Consider the following 23923-nt stretch of genomic DNA (forward strand, 5'->3'; position numbering starts at 1 on the left):
GATTCATGGTTACCACAGGCTCAAGGGTAACTTCTTACTGTCTAATAATCTAACTTAACTCACTTAGTATGCTGTCACAAACACAGTCTAAAGGTTTTTTTGTTTTCCTCCTTTTTCTTCCTCCTTTCTTTATATGATAGGTGTCATATTCCATATTCTTTCTGTGTCCCTTGACTGAGTTTGTAGTTACCTGATTTAATTCTGCATTTGGTTAGTAATTAATTGTCTGCTTCCTTTACTGTCATTTTGTTTCCTCTGGTGACAGCTATTTAGCCTTAGGAACACTTCCATCTAGAGCACTCCCTTTAAAATACACTGTCAAGATGGTTTGTGGGAGGTAAATTCCCTCAACTTTCGCTATCTTTAAATTGTTTAATCCTTCCTTCAAATTTAAATGATAATCTTGCCAAGTATTATATTCTTGGTTCGAGGTCTTTCTGTTTTATTGCATTGAATATATCATGCCACTCCCTTCTGGCCTGTAAGGTTTCCACTGAAAAGTTTGATGGATTTTCCTTTGTGGGTGATTTTTTTTTCTGTCTCTGTGTTTAATACGCTGACCTTCTCCTTGATATTTGCCATTTCAATTATTATATGGCTTGGTATTTTCTCCCCTGGGTCCCTGTGTTGAGAGATCTGTGCACTTCCATGGCCTGAGAGACTATCTCCTTCCCCAGATTGTGGAAGTTTTCAACAATTATTCCTTCAAAGACAATTTCTATCCCTTTATCTCTCTCCTTTTCTGGTACCTCTGTAATGTGAATAGTTTCATTTTGATTGGTCACACAGTTCTCTTAATCTTTCATTCCTAGAGACCCTTTCTCTCTCTCTGCCTCGGCCTCTTAGTATTCCTGTTCTCTAATTTCTATTCCATTTACCATCTCCTCTACTTCATATAATCTGCTCTTAAATCCCTCTATTGTATGTTTCACTTCAGCTACTGTATTTTTCAAAGTGTCTATCTCTCTTGAATGTGCCCCTTAGATCTTGTATATTTTTCTGTAGCTCCATTAGCATGATTATGACTTCTATTTCAATTTTTTTTTTTCAGGTAGATTGGTGATTTCAGTTTCACTGAGCCCTCTCTCTAGTGTCTGAGTGATTTTGGATTTTCTGCATCTTCATAATCTCTTTTCTGTGAGATGTTCTCTTTTTCCAGATGAAGGCTGACTGGTGCAAACATATTTCTGGTCACTCTTTTCTGATTAGTTGTATTTGCTGTATTTTCATATTATATGTGGTTTTGGGAGGAAATTTCTGCCTCACTTCTCACACTGCCATCTTTTCCACCATCTGTTGTAAGTTTTTTTTTCTATTATGCCTTCTTAAAGAGGGAAATTTCCCTGGAAACAGTGGCATTATAATTGGCATTATAATTGCCAAGGGCCACTTTTTTGTTCTGCCTTGCAAACATTAATTTACAAAAATACAGTTCCCTTGCATAGCAGAATAATTCAGGGATATCAGTGGCTAAATGTGGTGCTGAGATACTGGAGGGGGGTTGTTTTTGTTTTTAGTGGATGAGTACCCATTCCTTAAGGTTAGTCCAGAGTCATGCTCAGAAATTTTAAGATAGAATTTCACCCCTAATTGTCCAGTTTTTTAGACCCCATGAAAGGCACTGGTGTTACAGGGATTCTTCTTTCACCACACAGCATGTAAAAGCAGACGTTTAAGTACCATGAGTATTAACATGATGGTGTAAGGAATGCATTCCTGTATCTGAGCTCTCATAGAAAAGAGTGCAGTACCAGTAATTAAAACATCAGCATCACCTATCCCTCAGAATACTAACCCTCTTCCCTTACAGTTGAGACTTAGTGACCAAACACAGTTTTAATTCTAGGGTGGTCATTAGGACATTCCTGTTCATGAGGAAAAGACAGTTAACATTCTACCCCATTTCTGCATTGTGCACAGAACACTGCTTGAGTTTTCCTTGTCTGCAAGCCAGAGATAGAGCCAGCCCTTGAGGTAGTTCCAGGACTCTACCATGAGGTTCCTATGTATAGGTTGTCCACATGGTCTGAAATTTAAGTAGAAATTAGATCATTGCTCACTGTGCTCCAGGAAAAAAGAAATGAATAGCAAAAGCCTGTTAAATGGGTAGGACTGACGTTTTCTTATAGATCCAAGATGGAAAGCCTTCCACTTTAAAAATTATATGAGCACTCAGCTTTTCTCAGCAAAATTGGAACAATGTTTTCCACTGATGAACCTTGTTGTAAGTCAGTTATCGGGCCTTATGTCTTGACACCATCCAAGTCAACTGATAGGGCTTCTCCTATCCAAAGACATTAGATTAGATTAGAATGGTTTGACAGGCTTGATTCAGCCTTTGAATTAACCTAATACTACCCTATATAGCACATCAGTGTTTGGTGGCTGCTGAGGAAGTAATAAACTGTTGACTTTCCATTATTACTTCATGAGGAGAAAGACCAAGTTTTTTGTTTACTGTAGGTCTATCTTATTGTCATGTGAGCTGTAGGCAATATGTCTAGCCACTTCAGCTGAATTTTGTACAAACTGTTAGGTTAGTTTATTTTTCAGAATTCTATTTTGCTGTCAACTATCTCTGCTGAATCCAAATTCTGTGGACAGTGAAGGTGTGATATCTTTAGGGCTTTACAAACTTTGCAATTTGTTTGACATGTTTTGCTGACACGTGTCAGTTTTAGCATATGGGTATGCTTCCACCTGTCTAAAAAGGTAAAGCAACAACTAAATCCTTTTTTATATGAGTCAAATTAACCAGAAATGGTCCTTGAGGTGGGAGGCATGAGCTTCCCTCTTGATTGTGATACTCTTATACTTTCTGGACCTGGCAAAAAGGGCAGCTCTTTAAATAGTATATCATTGAGCATATTGGAAAATGTAGAGCATATTCATCATTCTTTATTGTTGTTAGAATCCCTTCTTGTGTGAGTCAAGGATTGGTTACACAAGCATAATAAGAGAGTAAATTCTGTGGTGCTACCAAGCAGCCATATAGGAAAGATCTAAAGACAATCACGGTACAAAAGACACCTGCCAAATGTACGCTCTAGATTTGGAGCCTAATTCTGAAGAAGGGCAAAGTCTTAAAGAGTTGGCAGAGGAGACAGATTAATTAATAAGGAAAAGATAGAAGCAAAGATAGAGTATGAAAGACCCAACATTATTATGTTTTTAGCCAGAGTAATTTCTATTACTATAGAGTCATTACCTGTCTTAAAGAAGAGTTTCTTAAAATCTCTTAATTTGTGACTGTACCTTTAAGTTACCTTTTTACTAAAGAAGGGCTACAAATGAAGTCTCCTTTCTTTCAGCAGCCCTGTCTTTCTTCGTCTTGTAACTCAACAGGGACACTTGAGATCCTTAAACTAAAACTAGATTTTCCATCTTCTTAACCTTTTTTTTTTTAAAGAATGCTTATAAAAAATTATTAATAGGAATACTATTTAAATGTGTATTTATAACAGTTGGTTATATATTTTTCTTCTCAAAAATCAAATGTTTTATAATTCTTAAATAGGATGGAAGGTACCTATTCCAAGAAACCATTTTACAATTTAGTCCTCTAAACCCTAATTTAGCATCTAATTCACTTGCAAAAATTAAAAGTTTAAATTATGGCCCTGTTTGTAAACATAATGACTGTGGAACCTGTATTTTCTCCCAGTGTGGAGTTTTGGCTTGATTTCTTAATTGTCTGAGGAGAGTTTTAGCAGCTCTCCCAAGATTATGTAAGAACTTAGTGGTGCCTTTAAACAGTTTAAGAAGGAACTGTAGTACACTTGATATTTTATGCTTTTCTATAAATCTCTCAAGACAATGCCACTGATCAGAGTTTTGTACATATACACTCATTTCTTTTTTTGAGAATTTTGCAACTCCTGCAGCCACATCTCTTTTGCATCAGAAAGTCTGTCATGGGGTTCTGTACTCCCTGACACACAATTCAGTGGGCTTTCACACAAAAGAAAAAAAAAATAGCCTAACACTCAATCAACAGAAGAAATTGTTAAATTATTAATATTAGCATTGATAATTTTTATCAGAAATTATTAGGCAAAGTAGAGAATATACAGGAGCACTTTTATTCCAAGGAAAGGAAACATTCTAAACCAACTCGGATAAGGCCAGTAGAAGCCTACTTCACTAACAGCTCAAGAGTAAAATGTAGATTCACATTTATGCAGATGTTCTCAGCTTCCTACATACTAGGTGCAATTGGTATTTTTGTCTTCCAGGAAGCAACAGGTTTTTTTTTTCCTTAAGAGTTTTGTATCTTAAATCTTACCCTTCCTAGTTCACATGTGGTGCATAGCTAAGCACCATTGGGTTGCATTATGGAAGAAGAAAGCTTGAAACTTAAGTGGAAAAGAACACAAGAAAAATGTAACAAATGGAATATGGATTGTGTAATAATTTGCATGTACAGAAGATATATACTTAAAACAAAACTACTTGAGAAGGTTGAAATATTAGGATGGAAAGAAACATACCAGGGAAATACCAACAAAAAGAAAGCTTCATAAATACCAATTAAATAGAATTTAAAACAAAAAGAATAAGTAGAATAAAGGACACTATAAAATAAAGGAACGAGCTACAAAGAAGATACCATGAACTTATATGCACTTAAGAACATATCCTCAAAATATATTAAGCAAAAACTTGTAAAATTATGAGAAGTTGGCAGATCCACCATAAAAGTGGGATATTTAAAAGTGCCTTCATCAAAACCTGATGGGTTGAGCAGACTCTTAAGATTATTAAGTATATGGAAGTTTTGAATAATAAAAATAGTCTTGATTTACTTATGGATTGAACAGACCAAGATTAATAAATATATAGTAGATTTGAATAATGAACATACTAAGCTTGATGTCTTGTATATGGAAACTGTACACAACAAATAGAGGTAATACATTCTTTTTGAGTACACTTCGAACATGAGCCAAATCTGATGATGTACTAGGTCATAAAAGAAGTCTCAGCAAATTTGGAAGATTCCATATCATGCAGAACACATTCTCTAGCCACAGGGAAATTAAATTAGAGCTATGAAAAGGAGTAAATGTGTGAAAATTTGAAAAGCAGTCCCCAGAAGTTAGAAGAAGAAGCCACAATGGAAATTCTAAATTTGTTACAAAGATATAATACAGCAAAATTTTAAGTATTATATGTTAAAGTGAGAAATAAAGAGAAAATTACAGCTTTAAATGCATTAATGAAACATTTTAAGGGAGAGGAACAAATGAATTGAGAATTTAAGAAACTAGAGAAAGCACAGAATAAGAAAAGCAAAAATAAATAGTAGCACAAATTTTGAAATAAAACATCAGCAAAAGAATACAGCAAAACCAAAAGCTGTTTCTTTGAAAAGAAAAATTTTATGATTTTTACAACAATTTAGAGAGCAGGCCTGACCAAGGAAAATAGTGAAAAGTTATCAATGAATAGTATTAGCAATAAAAAAGGACATAATTGAAAATACAAAGATATTTAAAATATGTAAGAAGATATCATAACTGCTATTTAAATCTAATGTAGAAAAAATTAATTACCAAAATGAACTCACAAAGAAATAGAAAACCTGACTTATGTAATATCTATTAAAGAAGTAGTCATCAAAATGGGACCTTTCAAATGACAGCAGGCCCAAGTATTTTTAGGTACATATTATCAGCACTTCGAAACAGGTGATTCTTACTGTAAATGAAAATTTCCAGAGATTAGAGAAAAAAGGGAAAGCAACCCAGGTCCTTAGATGAGATTAATGTAATTAAAATCCTGGTAAGGACAGAAGAAGAAAATATATATATATATATGTATGTAGGTATGTATTAATCTCATGAGTAGAGATAAAAAAAAATTTTGAACTCACAAATCACATGTGGCTTTTTTTTTTAAATAGAAACTGAATAGGATTTATCTCAGGTATGTAAATATGGTTCAACATAGGAAAGATTAATGTGAGACCAAATTAACAGATGAAAGGTTTTAAGGTAAAAACTGATCATCTCAGATGCCAAGAAAATTCTTCAAATAAAATCTTAACATTCATTACAAAAATAAATTAGAAGGAAATTTTCTCTAAATTAAGGGGATCAATAAAAACCCTATAGGAAACATACATAATGATCAAACTTTAAAGTTTTATGAATTTGAATTTGTAGTATAGAGTTAGAAAATATACTTAATTGACTATAAATAAGTATCTATAAATTTGACCCATGAATCAAATCCAAACAGGGTTTTTGAGGGAACTTGAAAAGTTGATCTTAAAGTTTTTATGGAAAAGCAAAAAAGCCAGAACTAAGAAATATTCGAAGGAAGGAACAATTGCCCTATGAGATGTTAAGAACTGTAAAGCTCTAATAATTATTAGTACAAGTATAAATAAGGGAAAAAAACTGGAACAATAGAAAACACTGTAGGAAAGTTTGATATACAGAGGAGGTTACATTAGAAATTAGGAAAAGAAGGATTGTTCTTAATGTTGCTTCAACAGCTTCTTATCCACGTGGAAAAAAGTACATGCACAAGGCTCAATTCCAGAATAATAAAAGGTCTAAATGGGAAAAACAAAACTTTTGAACATTTAGAAGAAAATATAAAATGCATTTGGAATAGGGAAAGATTTCTTGAGTCACAGAAAGGACAAATTCTAAAGGAAAAGATCGATATATTTAATATTAAAGTGTAAAAGTCTTAAGTAGTAAAAAATTAACGAAGTGAAAAAACAAGTCACAAACTAAGAGAAGACATTCACCACTTCTAATTGGAAAACATTCAGATTCTGAATATTCCATTGATGAAGAGACCACCCAAAGGAAAACTGGAAACATAGCATGAACAGATAATAAATATATAGATGATCTGAATAGCTAATAAGCTGTAAAAGATAATAAATATCTCTAGTTGTCAAAGAAATTAAAATGAGGAGATAAATATTTCATAACTGAACTGACAAAAATGGCCTAACAATAACTGGTATTGGCAAAGGTGTAGAAGAAGAACCACTTTCATACACTTCTGGTTGAAGTATAAATTGATAGAATCACTTTGCAGAGAAATTTCAAAATAACTAGCAAAGTTAAAACTTTTGTTCATAGATGTGGCCCCTAGATATATCACACACATGCACAAGGAAAAATATTAGAAGCCTCATTGTTTGTAAATTATGTGTTTGTAAGTGAAAGTTTAGAAACCACCTAAATGTTCATAAGCAGGACACTGGGGGGTAAATTATGGTAAATTTATACAATAGAGTTCTATAAAGCACTGAAAGTGGGTGAACTAGAGCAGGGAGGGATTGGCAAATCTGGCTTACTGCCCATTTTTGTAAATGAATTTTATTGGAACACAGCCATGCTCATTTATATATTGTCTATGGCTGCTTTTGTACTTAAGCAGTAGAAATAAATGGTTGGGGCAGAGACTGTACAATTCCACAAAGCCTAAAATAATTTGCTAACTGGCCCTTAACAGAGATTTGCCAATCCCTGAACTGAAGCTACATGTAGCAAATTGTGTAAATTTCAAACACAGTGTTATGTGAAAATAGCTTATTGCAGATATGTATAATATAGAGTTTGCACACATGCAAAATACCTTGATACATTATTTATAGATACCTACATATTGCAGTAATCGTATAAAATATGCATTAGAATATTAAACACTAAATACACAGTAGTGCTTACCATAGTACAGGGAGGCGTAGGAAGAGGAAAATGATAGAGGGGGCCTCAAAAGTTCCAATAATACTCAATTTCTTTAACAAATTTGGAAAAAATATTAGGATTTGATACATAACTGGATAGTATGATTTGATATATAATTTGATATATAACTGGATAGTGGGACATGAATGTTGTATTATACATTTTGAACATTTAAAATATTTAATAATTTGAAAATTGGATTTGATCTCAGCTGATATGTTAATGACTAAGATTTTAATAAGAATGCTCTTAATACTTTAAGTATTTTGTGTTAAAGTATAGAAATGGAAGATTTCTTACTTCAAGTTAATTTTACCAGGAATATTGTTTCCATTTACAGTTTATTGACAGAAAGGTACATAAGGCTAACTAAGAATAGCTAAGCCTTTTTAGGTTTAGAGTAATCATGAAGGCTACGACCTGAGCTAAGGTGTGCAGTAAAAAGTAAGGAAAATAAAAGGCTGTTTGTTGAAGAAACAAAGAAAACTAGGAAATATTTGACCCACTGGCTGATATAAATGGTATAATTTTTTTAAATAACCAAAGAAAAGTAGAACTAGAATATGTATATTACAGAAGAAAGAATACCATTGAGTGTGTCAGTTTTAGTCTCAGTTCAGTTGCTCACTAGCTGTGTAACCTTGCAGAGATTGTAACTTCTTGGGCCTAGTTTTCCTAAGTGTAGTGTAAAGCAGTAGCTTGAATAGTCATGCCTAGTCCCTTCCCACCCCTTGTTCAATGTTTTGTTGACTCCTGTTTTCAGTCCATTGTTTCTATTAAAAAATTATCTTCCAACATAAAAAACAAATGTGGTAAAGGGGATTTAAAGCCCAAAATAGACAGAGTTCATAAACAGTGCCTATCCACTTTAGTTCATCTCATCAAGCCAGGAGTTCCTGTCTTCACTCCAGACTGTTTAAACTACTCAGGGTCTTCCAACAGGCCAGTCTCTTCATACCTCCTGTTCTTTCCTCTCTCATAGTTGCCGACTTTGCTCTTGTGGTTTATAGTTGCTGCTTTTTCCAGGAGGTCTTCCTTGAGTTTGTGTCCTGGAGCCTTAACTGAATTAGCCAACACAGAGAACAGACTTTGTGGAGAAAATTGGTTTCTTTTCCTGTGGACATGACCTTTAATCAAGAGTCATTTGAGCCTTCAAGTAGAGATATGTGGTAGCTTCTTGAGTATACAGGTCTGGAGATGAGGGATGGGGGCATAGATTTGGGATATAGTATATTTATCAGCTTACATGTGGTAATTAAAGGAGGAGAGTGTAGACTGGGAAGACAAGCATTGAGCCAAATCCTAAAGGAAACCAGCAATTAACAGAGAAGAAAAAAGAAACATTTAATAGAAAAGGAATAGTGGAAAGAATACTGAAGAGTTGCCAGTGGGATTGGAGAAAAACTGGAAAAGTATGACCTCATGGAAGCCAAGCATACCGAGTAGGATGAGGACTGTGAAAAGGGTGTTCACTGGATTTAACAACAGTAAGTCCGTGATGACCTTAGCAAAAACACTTTCGGTGGATTGGTGAACCAGAAAGCCACAGATTTAGCAGGTTGAAGGGTGAATTGGAAGCAGTGAATGGAGCCAGTTATTTCAAGCTTTGCTGTTCAGGGTGGATGAGGTGAGGCTGTGGGATCTGTGAGGTAAGTCACATGATGCTAACAGAAGGATCTTGGAAAGAAGAATGGGTTGAAGCACAAGCACCAGGCAGTTCACTGATGGGACTCGTTTAAGTTAGGAGGATTGGAGTGTCCACATGGAGGGATTACCTTTCTCATCGAAGATGTGTGACAGAGGAAGTGAGAACAAGGGTGTGGGTGCAGCTGAAACTTTCAAGTCAGTGAGTTTTTCTCCTCATTGGAGGTGGAGGTAGTTATCTGCTGAGAGCAAGAGGGATAGTAAATAGTGTTTTTGGTAAATGGAACAGGTTTAAAATAGTTGCTGTGGAGAATAAGAGAGCGAGTAGCCTTGGAGAATAAAGCAGGATTACTGATTAGACTAGAAAGAGTTTTTAAGTTTTAGCAGTAGTACCACAGGCATAGGGGTATGATTTGTCTTTTCTTTGAAGCAGCTCCACCTGCAACCTAGTCTGCAAGCTTTAGCATAGGTGTAGAGAAGGTGAATAGCAGTTGGTTTGATCCAAGGTTGCCATTTTGTCCAGCGGAGGGAACAGAAGTAGGGACAAGGGTGTTGAGGAAGTTGACAAGAAAATGGTTGAAGAGATAAAACAAGAAGTCTTAAGGGTCAGCTGACTACAGCCCCACAACAAAGCTGGTCTGCTGCCTGGTTGCTTTTTTCACGTTTTAAATGCTTATGTAAGTACCTACATAATACCCATAATATGCCTCTTGGCTTATTTTTACTAGCTGGCCCTCTAGGAAAAAGTTTGTTGACCCCTTATGTAGACTAAAATAGGCTTACAGTACGAACAAGATGGGATTATAGTACAACAGGCAGAAAACAGGGGATTCAAGGGACTTGGTCTCAATAGGTGTGTTGGGACAACTGAGAAACCTGGAATAGGAGGAAGACTAGGAGGATTGTGAATTAAAGCTCTCAGAGCTGAGGCAGCTTGGTCTAGCTTGTAGCCAAAGCCAGTGAAGAGGTGCAAATAGAGCCGACTGTAGATAGAGCTGAGGTTAAGAACTGAGAACCCCAGTTGGGATCGTAAAGTCTCCCAGGAATTAGAGGAAAGAGAGACTGGGAGCCTGCCATTCAGTTTCCCCACATGGGATGGGATAGTTAATATGATAAAAAAACAATCGAATTTCAGTCCCTAAAGGTGAGGGAAACCTGATAGGATGGCCAATCCTATGTTGAAAACTAAAATAGCCATACTTTGACTTTTTTTGTATTTCTGCCTTGCATTGTCCTGACTTCAGAACCACAGATACAACATTGCTATCTGCCGAGAAAATATCTCATGGCTTAAAATGGTTAAGAAATGTAAACAAAGCCCCTGCTACTGTATCCTACCTAGGGCTTGGGCAATGCCTCCCATGCAGTAAGCTCTCAGCAAGTGATTTTTTTGATTGAAATATTCCACTTCTATGATAGCATAACCTGTACCTTTAGGCAAACTTGAATTTAAGGCGTTGTTTCGTGTGTGTGTGTGTGCTTGTTTTTCGAGTAGTTGATGGATTTACAATTGAGCGACAGTAACTTTCGTCGACACATCCTGTTGCAGTATCTCATTTTATTCCAGTATCTCAAGGGACAGGTCAAATTCAAAAGGTAAGTTAATATGGGTAATAAATGTTTTCCAAACAGTAAAGAGGACTTGTCTATTCATGTATTTTTGTTATGTATCAGGTTCACTTTATAAGAAACCGGACTTACACCAGTGTTGTTTTAAACTAACATGGCTGTTAGATTCCTCTGTCAGATTTGTAATTTTATGATAACACGTAACTAGCACTCAGAAATGTTATTTCTTATCCTTCTGTCTACTGTGGAGGCTTACTATAATATAGTAGGAAGATCAAGGACTTTGGAGCCAGACCTAAGTTAGAATTTAAGCTTTATGGCCTTGGGCAAATCACTGAGCCTCTGTGGTCTCTGTTTAATATGCCCATATGCTTTCTCTCAATTAAATGAATAATGCAGGCAAAGTGCTCAGATCCTGGCACATGGTAGTCTAACATGATTTAGTGTATGGCTGTTGAACTCCTAGTACATAGTAAGAGCTGGATTAATGGCAGCTGTTAACAATTTAGGTCTGCCTTCAGCCTTCTCTAGAATTTTGCGTATTTTACTCATTGTATCTTGAATGCATTTTAAAGGAATGTAGCATGCCGTTCTGAATGTGCATCATGTAGAATATGTCAGTATTGTCTCAGATGTTTTCATCCTACATTAAACTTATTTTAGGAAACATGTTCCATCCTTAGTTAATCAGGGTGACTGAATGTTTTATTCTTCTGTAATACACCTTCATGTCTTAAGTTTTAACTGCTTTACCTTGAGGATGAAGTGCAAGAACTTTCTTTTACAATCCTCTCATTTGATTGTTCTTATCTTGGTAATTTATAGTTAACTTATCTGTTGTGTGTCTTGTGTTTTTTCAAGACAGTGTATAAACCTTAAAATTGAATATACATTGCTTTAACCCAAGCATGTTTTTATTGCTTTATTCCCTAGTTCAAACTATGTTTTAACTGATGAGCAATCACTCTGGATTGAAGATACTACAAAATCAGTTTATCAAGTAAGTTCAACATGCAACCCATGATTGAACAAAATGGAAATTTAGAATTTTCTTTGTTTCAGCCCCAAATAGGAAAATAAGGATAAAGTTAAGCTCAGGTACAAGACCACAAACACTTTTTGGTTCTCTGCCTACAAACCACTCCTATGATGCAGAAAGTTGTTGAAAGCTTAGTATATTCTTTCTAATCACAGCTACTATCTGAAAACCCCCCTGATGGAGAAAAATTTGCAAAGATGGTAGAGGTATGTGTTTATATTTACATAGTCTTCTTTACACCAAAAATAGCTTTCAAAGGCTTCCATTATGCAAATGTAACTTCTTTTTCTCAGCATATATTAAATACTGAAGAAAACTGGAATTCATGGAAAAATGAGGGCTGCCCAAGTTTTGTGAAAGAAAGGTAAATATATACTCTCAAGCAATATAAGACATTGCAAAATGTAGTTTGATATATTTTACATTATGTAGATATTTCTTATAAAAAAGTTACAATACCACTATTTTAAAAAAAAAGAATACCATATTTTGATTTACTTCTGTTTGAATTTTTTACCTCAAATTTCTTGTCATTAAGTTCCCATAATAGACCTATTAATTATTTTTGAAAAAAATGCTATATACCCACTCCTTATAATTTGTTCACTGGTGTGGCATTTTTGTATTCTGTCTGATGAGTGTTAGATAATAATATGAAACCTTCACCTTTGTAAGAAAGAAAACAACCAATTTTTCTTTAACATTAAGTATTTCCATCTCTGCTATCCATTTGTAACTCCAGTATGTTCTGCCCATCACAGAACATCAGATACCAAGCCAACAAGATTAGTTCGGAAGAGACCAGCACCAGAGGACTTCCTAGGGAAAGGGCCCAACAAAAAGATTCTGATGGGAAAGTAGGTGGACCTGTCTATATGCGGGATGTTACTTGTTTTACATTTTGATGATGTTACTATAAGAACACTACAGTTTTTGTGTTTCTCCAGTTGTTTGTGTTTGGTACGTACGTAGATGATGATAGCAAGCCGTACCACATCAGTCTAGAGGGCCTGATGCATGGATTCATGCAGCTAGTTGAGCTTCCATTTTTTCTTCTCCCAAAACCATGGCTTTAGGCTTTGCCATTTTTCCTTGTCATAGAGAACAATTGCTCTTAGAATGAACCAGCTCACATCTAATTGTTGAAAGGTACCATACTCCTTGAATTTCTATTACCTTCCGGCTAACTATTCTTTGTTTTATACTGTGCTTGAATACTTTCAGAAGAACCTAAATGATTTTCATTAAATATGTGCTCATATAGAAAATCTGAATACCAAAAATTAATAAAAGAAAATTAAAACTTGTTCTAGCACACAAAAACCCACCATTTAAGCATTTTTGTAGTTTTAAGGCATATAAGAATAGAGCCCATGAAAAGTGTATTTATTTATGTGTCCATCTCTTTTGTAGCGAGGAGTTAACAAGGCTTTGGAATCTCTGTCCTGATAATATGGAAGCCTGTAAATCAGAGACAAGGCAAGTTTAAAATGTTCCACACAAAGTGTGGCTTTTCTCAAATGTTAAGTAGAGTAGAATGGAGCCTTTTGACAGCTTTAAGGAGAGCTCAAAAGAAATGTAAAAGTTTACTGTGGGTGACTTCACCACAGCAGAATATGGCTTCCCACATAAAACACCTGGAAGTGCTGATAAATAATTTTAGAAATCATTAAGAGAATAAGGATTCACAAAAGAGGGAACTAAAACCAAAATATGAACTAATGTTGTGGGTACTTCTAGCTGGGAAGCAATGCAGATGATTCCCACTTCTGGGAACTAGGGAACTTGGGTTTTGACAGCTATAAAAACAGAAGTCCTGGGCTTTGGGCCTGCACAAATCTGTAACTGAGCTTCCCCTGGATAAAGCTGAGGCCTTTAAAGCACTACACTATATCTGTAAAAGAAGAGTGAGAAATGGAGGGACTTGCTCTGTGATGCAGGAAACCAGGAAGCCTGTTTATGTCTACTTGGGATGCGGGTAAGAAAGTATTCCCTGAGAAATTATAACCATAGGTCTGTTGTCACACAGTCTTAGTTTAAATTTATGCTACCAGCAGTAAGTAAAGCTAAGGGAGTAAACTAAAAATCCCAGACTGATGACCTGGAGGTCATACCTTTAACTTAAGCCACCCATATATCATACAGATGAAAGTCTGTAAGTTCCCCATCAAAACTTAACAAAACATCGAAGGAAATGATTTACCATGAGTAAGAATCAGCAGATAGAATAAGCAACGTAAGTTAGACAGCCACTAAGATGATAAAATCATCAGACACAGGCTTAAAATAAATATATTTAAGATAAAGACATAAGGAATTGAAAATAGAAAGGAACACAATATGCAGAAAGGACGTGAGTTTAAAAAACAAATAGTACTTCTAGCAATAAAAAAATATAATTGAAATTACAAAACTTAATAGGCAGGCAGGTAAAAATAGCAGACTAGACACAGGTGAAATAAGAACTAATGATTAAGAAATTACCTAGAAAACAGTATAGAGGGATCAAGAGTTAGAATATATGAAAGAGTAAGTCAACCACAGAGTGAGGAGATCCAACAAACATGTTAATAGGAGGAAACAGCAGAGGTTGGGAAAGAGGTGATAATCAAGGAGATGGTGACAGAAGTGTTCAGAACTGAGAATAGGCATAAATTCTTAGGCTCAAGAAGGACATGTCTTAAGTAGGTAAACAGAATAAAATCTCTAAGTATTCATTCACATTGTAATAAAGTCACCAGAGGAAAAAAACCAGACCACCCACAAAAGAGCAAAACAGACTGATGGGAGACTTCAAGAACAAAAGAAACCAAAAAACACTGGGAAGCTAGCTTCAGAGTATTCAAAGGTGTCGACCCAGAATTTGTAACAGGTTCAGCAGTGGGTCAAGAGTAATTGAGAAAGTTACTTTCTCACTAAAACTATGAGAATCTATCATCATCAGTCCTTACTAACAAAGCTGTCGGGAAGAAATTAAACCCAGGGAAATGTCAGGAAACAATTAAACCTTAATGATTACGTTGCAAGAAAGACTGCTGTGCAGAGTGGTGAAAATGAATATATCTCAGAAGAATTTAGGGTTGGGGTTATTTAAAAAATAAGATGGAACTAACATACTTGATAAAAGTGACATGAAATACAAGGAGTGATTAGGGTTAAAGGATGTTAACAGATGATAGCGATAATGAATAACTAGACTCAAGCAAAGCATGCCTGCTAAGTGTATAAAGGAAATAGACTTTCAAACAAGTTGGGGGGAGAAGGAAATAGAGAAAATTCAAGCAATCAAAAGATAGCAGAGGAGGAAAAAAGCACATAGGGAACAAGTAATCGTGTAAAATAATATAGTAACAATACATGCAGATACATAGTGACAATACATGTAAAAAGACTTTCTGGTTCACATACAGAATTTAGAAGTCCATCTACATGTTGCTTATAAGGAACAGAAAATAAGGATATGTTAAAGCTGTAACAGTAAGATGTACAAGGCACAGTTATACTGCTATCAGAAGAGTCTTAAAGACAGTGCATTATTAAAAATATAGTCATTGCGTAAAGACAGAATTTTATTTCGAAAAACACACTGAAGAAAGATGCAATTAAAAACCATGCTGATATCTTAACTATCTAAAATAGGCTCAAAGTGAAACTCCTGAAATCTCAATATGGTCATGTTACCAGTTTTGGTTTAATTAATTCTAGTTGAAAGGAAAACGTCCATGGATGTAGACGTGATTTGGAAATTTCTGCTTGTGGTGAAATTCATGCTATTAAACCCCTGGTTGCTTTGTAGCTAGTAACACAATCATAAGGCAGTGTATAATGCACTGTGTGGTGTACAGTATACAACAGGGTGGGATCCCATACTGCCCACTCTATCTCCTTTGAGAAGTTTGGTTTTGAGTCACTGACCTCCTTAAAAGTCTGAGTTCCTAAGTGATCTAATAGAATTCAAGTGTGAGTAATGTTATAATCTTTTTCTGCCACCATTTTGTGAGTATTTATTCCTAAGAACATTCATGATCCTCACTAGTTATCTTTAACACCCAGGGAATACATGCCCACTTTGGAGGAATTCTTTGAAGAAGCCATTGAGCAGGCAGACCCTGAAAACATGGTTGAAAATGAATATAAGTAAGTATTGTTTCTCATGAGCTAAATTTTTTTTTTCTTAGGAACTGTATGTATAATTACATACAATTATACATACAGTTGTAAGGTTTCCTCTTAGGTGACTTTTACATACCCACTTCACATGACTGCACATCTGATTTCAGTGACATTCCCGCTAACAAGCATGACTCAGAATCATGCCTATTTCACACAGAAAAATCCCCCTTGGGCCTCCATCTCGCTCCAGCTGTCACTGCTTCTCCATTCTCCTTCAGATCACACCATCTCCCAGGAGATGTTGATGGCTCCTGCCTCATTTCCTCACCTCTGTCCTCCTGTCAGCCCAGGCCTGCAGGGCCGGCGCCTGCACTCCCCAGTAATGGCCCTTGATGATGTCACCTGGCCTTCATCTGACTCCTCAGGAGCATTCGCCATTTGCTCTCTCCCTCCTCAGTATTTCCTTCTGACATCCATCAGGCTGCACTCTCCTACTGTTTTTCCTTTTGCCTCTCTTCATCTCAGCTCCCATTGCTGGCTGCCCTCCTCTGCCTAACTCTCAAATTGTAATTTCAGGGCTGGGTCTCAGCCTCTTCATCATCCAGATCTCGGCCTGCACAAAGCCCCATGGCTTCACACAGGCATTATGTTGTCGTGATTGCAGGGCAGGCCCTCCTGTCAGACTGCCTGCATTCCAATCCCAGGACTCTACCACTCACTGGCAAGAGCTGATTTAACCCTCTGCTTGTTTCCTCATCTGTCAGATAGGGTTTTTCTGAGGATTAAGGATGGTTCACTTTGAACGTGCATGAGTACTGTGACTAGAGTGACCTTGTGACTAGTTATGACTTAACAGTTGCTGTGACCTCTTAGTGACTCAGTTCTGTGCATCCGCCAGTGATCTTTAAATTCACAAGTCAGATCTCCCACCTAAAATCTTTTAGTGATTGCCTGTTAAAAAACTTAAAACTCCTTACTGGGGCCTAAAAGACCTCTTTGATCTAGCTCATATCTACATCTTCAACCATATCTCCTCTGCTCAATTTCTCTCTGCTGTTACCCACCCTAGCCATGGTTTTGTTCTTCAACTCAAAGGTCTTTCTACCTCAGGACCTTTGCACTTGCTGTTCATTTGCTTGAAATTTCCCCCAAAATATTCCCATGGCTTACTCACTTACTTCAGCTCTCATCTCAAACTGCCTCAGAGCTGTTTTCCCTGGCCAAGAAACTCCATTCCTTTCCCTCCATAATGCAGTCATTTTATTTCATAGCACATTCACCATCTGAAATTCTGATTTTCTCATTTTTCCCACTGACACATACGGTCTTATGAGCTTATCACTAATAATGCCTTTTGCCATCATATTCCACATTTAGGATGTCAAAATACTCCCCTTTTAAGCACCTACCTCTAAGGTAGAAACTGCTCTCACTTAGGCAGAAAGATAATTGATTGAAGTTCTCGTCAATAGCACAGCCAGGACAATCACCCTGATCTCGAAGCTGCAGCGTTTAGTGCTCCAACATTCAGGTGTCCTGTGTCTCCGTGACTCCTGCATGCCCAGTGCAACATGGATTCACTGAATGAATGAGTGTGGATGTACATTATTGGGTAAGATGAGGTAGAATCATCTTTAAAGGTGATAGTTCTCTAAGATTGGCTTAAAAACTTGAGGTATGGGTCTCTGGACAATCAAAGTGTGTGACTGACGTGGAATTTTGAAAGTGCTTAAAAGACTCAAATTCTTTAAACAGAAATGTGTCAGATACAGGCTCGTAGCTATTTGGGCAAAGCCTCATAGCATGGCCTTCACTTGGCCAGAGTGTCCACTGCCTCAGGGAACCCTCGCAGATGCCAGCTTGCCTCAGAGGTGAGATGACTAAATCAGGGTGCTACTCTAGGAACTTGGGGGACTCCCAAATGACTTGGACATCTCATAAATGGAGTAAATTTATTCTCTGGGTTCTTCTGAAGCTTGCTTGTCTATGGAACACTGTCTTTAGAATTTAGGGGTTTTCTCGGCTTACTGGGAGCTGCCTGCTTGCCTTGTTTCATTAGGGAACAGGTCACAAATTGTATCTTGGCACCACTCTTAGCATATTGGCGATTCAACATCTTCCTTTTAGTTTTGGAGCCATTTTTATTCATTGAGGTTGGTATTGAACAAATTAAGTTTAGATGTTACATAAATCAAAAACCAAATATTAACATGACCAGATCTAGTTGAATTTATAAAATACTCTGAAACTCACACCAGAAAGGCAGGTGACTTGCTGGGATGTGTTATCAACTCACTGAACACAGTGAGCCTGTTACAAATTTTCTCTAAGTAACTAAGTGGATGATTCCTGTCCTACACATACCACATCTAAAGGGCTGGACACTTACTGCTTGAGTTTTTTAAATTAAGTAAAATGTATGTAAACTTTGACAATGTGTTTGAGGCATGTACCTTGCCTCTTTAGACTCTGTTAGCTCCTATTTTTTTTTATATGTAAGTGAACTACATGCTGGATTCTTGGGAAGACTCATCAGAATGAAAAGAATGGTGCCTTTGGCCACTCGGACCTAAGTACAGAATTTCACATAGTGAATTACATTAACTACAAGGGAATAGAAATTTAAAAAACTAAATTACAAGACTGCCATCTCTTTTTATAGAGTTGTGAACAATTCAAATTATGGCTGGAGAGCCCTGAGACTGTTAGCAAGGAGAAGCCCTCACTTCTTCCAGCCAACCAACCAGCAGTTTAAAAGTTTGCCAGAGTATCTTGAAAACATGGTAATAAAGCTAGCCAAGGAATTACCAGTAAGTAACAATAATTTTTCTCATATCCTTTAGTTGGCAGGATCTTTGAATTCAGCCTCTCGCTCCAACAGCAATAGCTGTTTCAGAGTTTATCATGTGGAAATAAGATAGTGATCCCAAACCACCGGCCCCCACCCCATTTTAGAATGGGAGGAAAAATACATTTGAGTATATATTTATAAGACGTATAAAACTGGGAAAGTAACATTCATTTTTATACCGCCTGTCATTTAAGTTCACAATGCCTTGGGTCACCTATTATCCACCTGTAAACTCAGACATGCCTTTTTCCTGTTTGCCAATACATTGTGCTGCCTTTCATCTACAGGGTCTAATGGGTAGCAGTAGGCAGCTTGGCCTCTACTATGTTCTTTTTCCCATATAGGCTTTCTCACTGTTAGTACCACAATATGGTCATAACTATAATACTTTGTACATAAAACCTACCCAGTTTTTAAGGATACGGTTACTCCTGCAGTCTTCCCTAGACCATTGTTACTCTATGCTAGGTATTTGCCAATCACCCAGTTTGCTGGCAGATACCTCTGTTGTTCCCATTACAGCTTTGTCTCACCAATACATATTATATTGTCTCCCTTCTTCCAGAGGGGGTCTCTATGACTCTCAGGACTCCCTGTCCTTCGTGATTCTTACCTGACATTCACACTTAATACTCTCAAGGGTAATGTTCAGGGCCCTTACCTTGGAATCTCGAAACCATTCTTACCTAGACAAAAAGTATCTCCTGTTACCTTATTTTAGAAGTTGATATTCTTTTAAACATTCTTCTTACTCATTTTAGCCGCCTTCTGAAGAAATAAAAACAGGTGAGGATGAAGATGAGGAAGATAATGATGCTTTACTGAAGGAAAATGAAAGTAAGAATTGAATTTTCTTGGCTATCTTACAAAATTGGAAAAGATTGGGGTTCTTTGTTGAGAGGTATGTTATTTAATTCAATCTACTTCTCAACTACCATTTATCTCAGCTCTGTTTCTTACAGTAGTGAGGAATGCTTGAAAATAAATTTTATAATACCTTTTATACAAGTTGGAAGTGATGGAAAGGAAGGTACTTACATTTGAAGGCGACTCATACCTCTGTTAATTCTTGTGGGGGACAAGGGGGAATAGCCAGTTTCAGGGGAAGCCTTCATCATTATACAGTAAATGCAAAAGCTTTAGTAGCTTCATTGACTTCCTAATAATCATGATTTTAAGAATGGTATTTAGCCCATGGGAAATTTTAAAAGGACTGTTCTACTTTTAAAATAAAGCTTGTTAAGGTGCTGTCTCAGTGGCCCCAAATCTTCCCAGTTCTGTATACTTTGGATTATACATGTCCTGTACTTTGTACATTAATTTACATTCCTGTGTTTTCTAGGTCCTGATGTTCGGAGAGACAAACCTGTAACAGGGGAACAAATAGAGGTATTTGCCAGCAAACTGGGTGAACAGTGGAAGATTCTGGCTCCCTACTTGGAAATGAAAGACTCGGAAATTAGACAGATTGAGTGTGACAGTGAAGACATGAAGATGAGAGCTAAGCAGCTACTAATTGCCTGGCAAGACCAAGAGGGAGTCCATGCAACACCTGACACTCTGATTACTGCACTGAATAAGTCTGGATTAGGTGACCTTGCAGAAAGTCTAACTAATGACAGTGAGACAAATAGTTAGCTTGCATGCTTGCTTTTTTCTTTTTTATTAAAATTGTAAGATTTTATTACCAAGCAGCATTTGATAAGAGGTCCACTGGTTTTGGTCAATAAACATTTATATAACAGTTGTACAGTTAGCTGGTGCTCCCAGAACAACAGAACACATGATGGCTCTTGATAACTGACCTCAGGATTTGGGACGAGGGAGGGAACAGGCTATGAAACAGCCAAAATAATGTGACCTCAAGGTCACATATTTTTGCTCAGTAAATGTATTTAATGAATTCAGGAAGCAATACTTAGGGGCATGGTGTTTCCTAAAATAGTCTGTTAGTTTCCTAAATACCTTTAGTAGTTAGAAATTTTAACTTGCTATTCTGAAAATCCCAGAATAACACTAAATCCACGACTATTCTAGTCTCATTTATGCTTTTAAGCGGAGGGTCAGCAAACAGTGGTCTGACCACCACCTGTTTTTTCTAAAAGTAAAATTTTATTGGCATAAAACCATGCTGATGTAAGTATTGTCTGGCTCCTTTCATATTATAAGGGCAAAGTTAAGTAGTTGCAACCAAGACTTCGTGGCCTACAAAGCTAAAGTATTTACTACCTGACCCATTTCAGAAAATATTTGCTGACCCCCAACTTTAAAAGACAGGAGTGAGGTCAAACACCTCGTTCTTTCAAGCCTTACAAAAATTATTTAACCTCTTAAAAGTCCTTAAAATAGGAATGTATACCTTAGGAATTAAGCTCAAATGAGATGTAGGTGAAAGCACCCTAGGACCAGCCAAGCAGTATGTAGGACAGCTGGAGATGACAGGACCATCTACTCTGCCCCCACATCACTGCCAGTTAGGGCTGTCAGATGAGTAGGTCATCACTGTTTTGAATCCTGAATAAGGGCTTAACTCCACTAGCTAGTCCACTAGCTACAGCACAGCTCTGAAGAGCAAGAGGGCCTCGGTGCAAGAGGCTCAGTGAATAAGGCACACTCAGGAACAAGACATTTTCTTGCCTATTTGCCTTTTTCAAAGACCTTACATGCAAGGCTGCATACTAAAACAGCCATTGTTAGTTTAAAACAACACTGGTGTAAGTAAGTCCAAAATTTCTTATACTTCTTAAGAAAATCTTTGGAATCCTTTTTTAATCACATAATGAAATCGTTTGTTTTATGACAAGGAATTACACTTTCCTACCTCACCTAATCTGGTAGCTACAGCATCCTGCAAATGATAAAGTCTGAATTGTTATCACTAAATTTATGTCCTCAAAATTATTCAGACCAAGATAATGACTATAAAAAGAAACTTGCAATGGGTGAGAAGGGAGGGATAAGGGTGGGGGGGGGGGAATAAAAGGGGTATTAAGATTAGCATGTATAATTAGAATGTAGGGGGGGCATGGGGAGAGCTGTGCAACACAGAGAAGACAGGCAGTGATTCTACAGCATCTCCTATGCTGACGGGCAGTGACTGTAATGGGGTGTGTGGGGGGGACTTGATGAAGGGGGCAGCCTAGCAAACATAATGTTCTTCATGTAATTGTAGATTAATAGTAACAACAACAAAAAGAAACTTGCAAAGTTAAACCATCATACCAATAGATAAATGAATCATCACAATTATGTGGTCTCCCCATTCTATTCTGCATCCTCCAGCAAGGCAAAGGGAGACTGCCAAGAAAAAGTTTAGCTAAGGAAGCTATTTACAAGTAAATTTCCCCCCTAATGTTCTCAGATTATATATCACAGCTTAAACTTGAAAATGGCCATTGTCTAGGAATCTAATCGTCTGTGCTGTGCTCTGCAGAGCATTAAAACAGCCTAAGCAAAGATAGAGTTCACATTAATCCCCAAAGCTTTATTACAAGTATCTAGCCCAAAGAAAATCAGAGACAAATTAGCTAAGATCCTCCTTTCTGCAGCAATCAAGGCTCCTGAAACAAAGATGGGGGGAATGTAAGAAATCTGCATTGCTGAAATACCTCATTCTGTTGGCTATTTTCACCATCATCTTAAAAATCATTGTCTTGAGACAGATGTTAACATTTGGGGCACTGACAGGACAGGAAGAACAACTGAGCCAAGTAACAGATCTGCCAGACAACACTGCATTTAGTATCCAAAGAATGCTGTTACTTTTACAACTTTGTATTTAAACAATATAATCTGAGCAAAGATAACACTTTTAAATGGATGCTTAATAAACAGAGTAAAGCTGACCATCAGCAGTAACTGTATAGTATTAAACATACCTAAACTTCAGCCAAGCTCCAACACTCAATAGACAAAAGACTTGAGGTCAAAAGCTGTTGATTCCCTCTTTTTTTTTTTTTATTAAATATCCTCATCTTCTAAAAATAAGCAGCCAGAGCTTGTCAACATTTTTTAAGGCTGATTACTTACAAAACCATTGCAAAGTTAAATGTACAAACCATAGTACATCAGAGACACAGCAATAAATGCATAATCAAATGTACTATTAATCACAATTTATTTTAAAATCATGAAAAGCCAGCAACAGTCAGGCTGGACAAATACTTGATTGTACCCATGTTTCCATGGGATGTCAACAGCAGCACTGAGTTTACACAATGAGCAACCCTTCCTTTCCACCTTCCTGGCAAAATTTTTGTTAGATAAGGCAAAGGATGGGCAGCTACTGAATCACCGGTGGTTTGAACCATGCAAGAACAACAAATGATGGAGTACTAGGTGTGGAATAAACATTTGATTGCTGAGTCCTGGGCTGAAAAAGGCAGGGAGAAAAATTATCACAGAAGGTTAATAGTTGAAAAGCATTTCAACTCAGAATTTTGAAAAATTAATACAAGAAATAATAAGCTTTTGAAAAATGTCTTCCTGCCACCTCTATACAGGGCAGCACAGTCCAAACACAACTTTCTCTTTGCTGTGATTTTCTGTTGGTTGATAACATCGAGTGGTCTCCTTCCACCCTTTTTTCCACACATGGGGGGAAACACATAAAGCCACCTAACATCTTCCTCTAAAGCTCAGATTATGGTCAACAAGTAACATTTATTTCACACCTAAGCATAAATAGCTAAAATGAAGATTACTGTTCACTTTCCTCTTGAATTATTTCAACTCTGCGAGGCCCATACAGAAGAACATAAGCTATATGCCAGTCTCCACCACCAGAAAGCCGCAAGATATCCTCTGGTGTCACGATGCTGACCTTATCATCATCAAACTTAATCCATTCATCTGAAGAAAGAAAATGAAATTATTATACAAAACTTCTTCAGAGTTCCATTCCAAGTCATTTTATGCACAGCAGTATTCTATCTGCCATACCAACAGTTCTCAAAAGTCTCAGAGACTACTCAGGTTAAGACCATTTCA

At 36.7% G+C, this 23923-nt stretch overlaps 2 protein-coding genes across 6 annotated transcripts in view; one reads left to right on the forward strand and one right to left on the reverse strand.

Moving 5' to 3' along the window:
• The window catches only part of THOC1 (THO complex subunit 1), a 58114-nt gene extending 37433 nt beyond the window's left edge, over window positions 1-20681 (forward strand). Inside the window, exons 12-21 of the mRNA XM_037018023.2 lie at window positions 10858-10958; window positions 11865-11931; window positions 12126-12176; window positions 12264-12334; window positions 12732-12827; window positions 13384-13449; window positions 16024-16107; window positions 18746-18893; window positions 19696-19771; window positions 20277-20681. Coding sequence (XP_036873918.1) covers window positions 10858-10958; window positions 11865-11931; window positions 12126-12176; window positions 12264-12334; window positions 12732-12827; window positions 13384-13449; window positions 16024-16107; window positions 18746-18893; window positions 19696-19771; window positions 20277-20572 — 1056 coding nt within the window. The 3' untranslated portion in view covers window positions 20573-20681. The remainder of the gene's footprint in view (window positions 1-10857; window positions 10959-11864; window positions 11932-12125; window positions 12177-12263; window positions 12335-12731; window positions 12828-13383; window positions 13450-16023; window positions 16108-18745; window positions 18894-19695; window positions 19772-20276) is intronic.
• A 1711-nt stretch (window positions 20682-22392) lies between these two features.
• The window catches only part of USP14 (ubiquitin specific peptidase 14), a 64543-nt gene continuing 63012 nt past the window's right edge, over window positions 22393-23923 (reverse strand). For all 5 annotated transcript variants that reach the window (XM_037018000.2, XM_037017991.2, XM_037017995.2 and 2 more), the window contains one exon: window positions 22393-23785. In XM_037018000.2, the coding sequence (XP_036873895.1) occupies window positions 23634-23785 (152 nt within the window). In that variant the 3' untranslated portion in view covers window positions 22393-23633. The remainder of the gene's footprint in view (window positions 23786-23923) is intronic.

This window comes from Manis javanica, chromosome 9 (assembly GCF_040802235.1).
Source record: "Manis javanica isolate MJ-LG chromosome 9, MJ_LKY, whole genome shotgun sequence".
In the NCBI taxonomy this organism is placed as follows: Eukaryota; Metazoa; Chordata; class Mammalia; order Pholidota; family Manidae; genus Manis; species Manis javanica.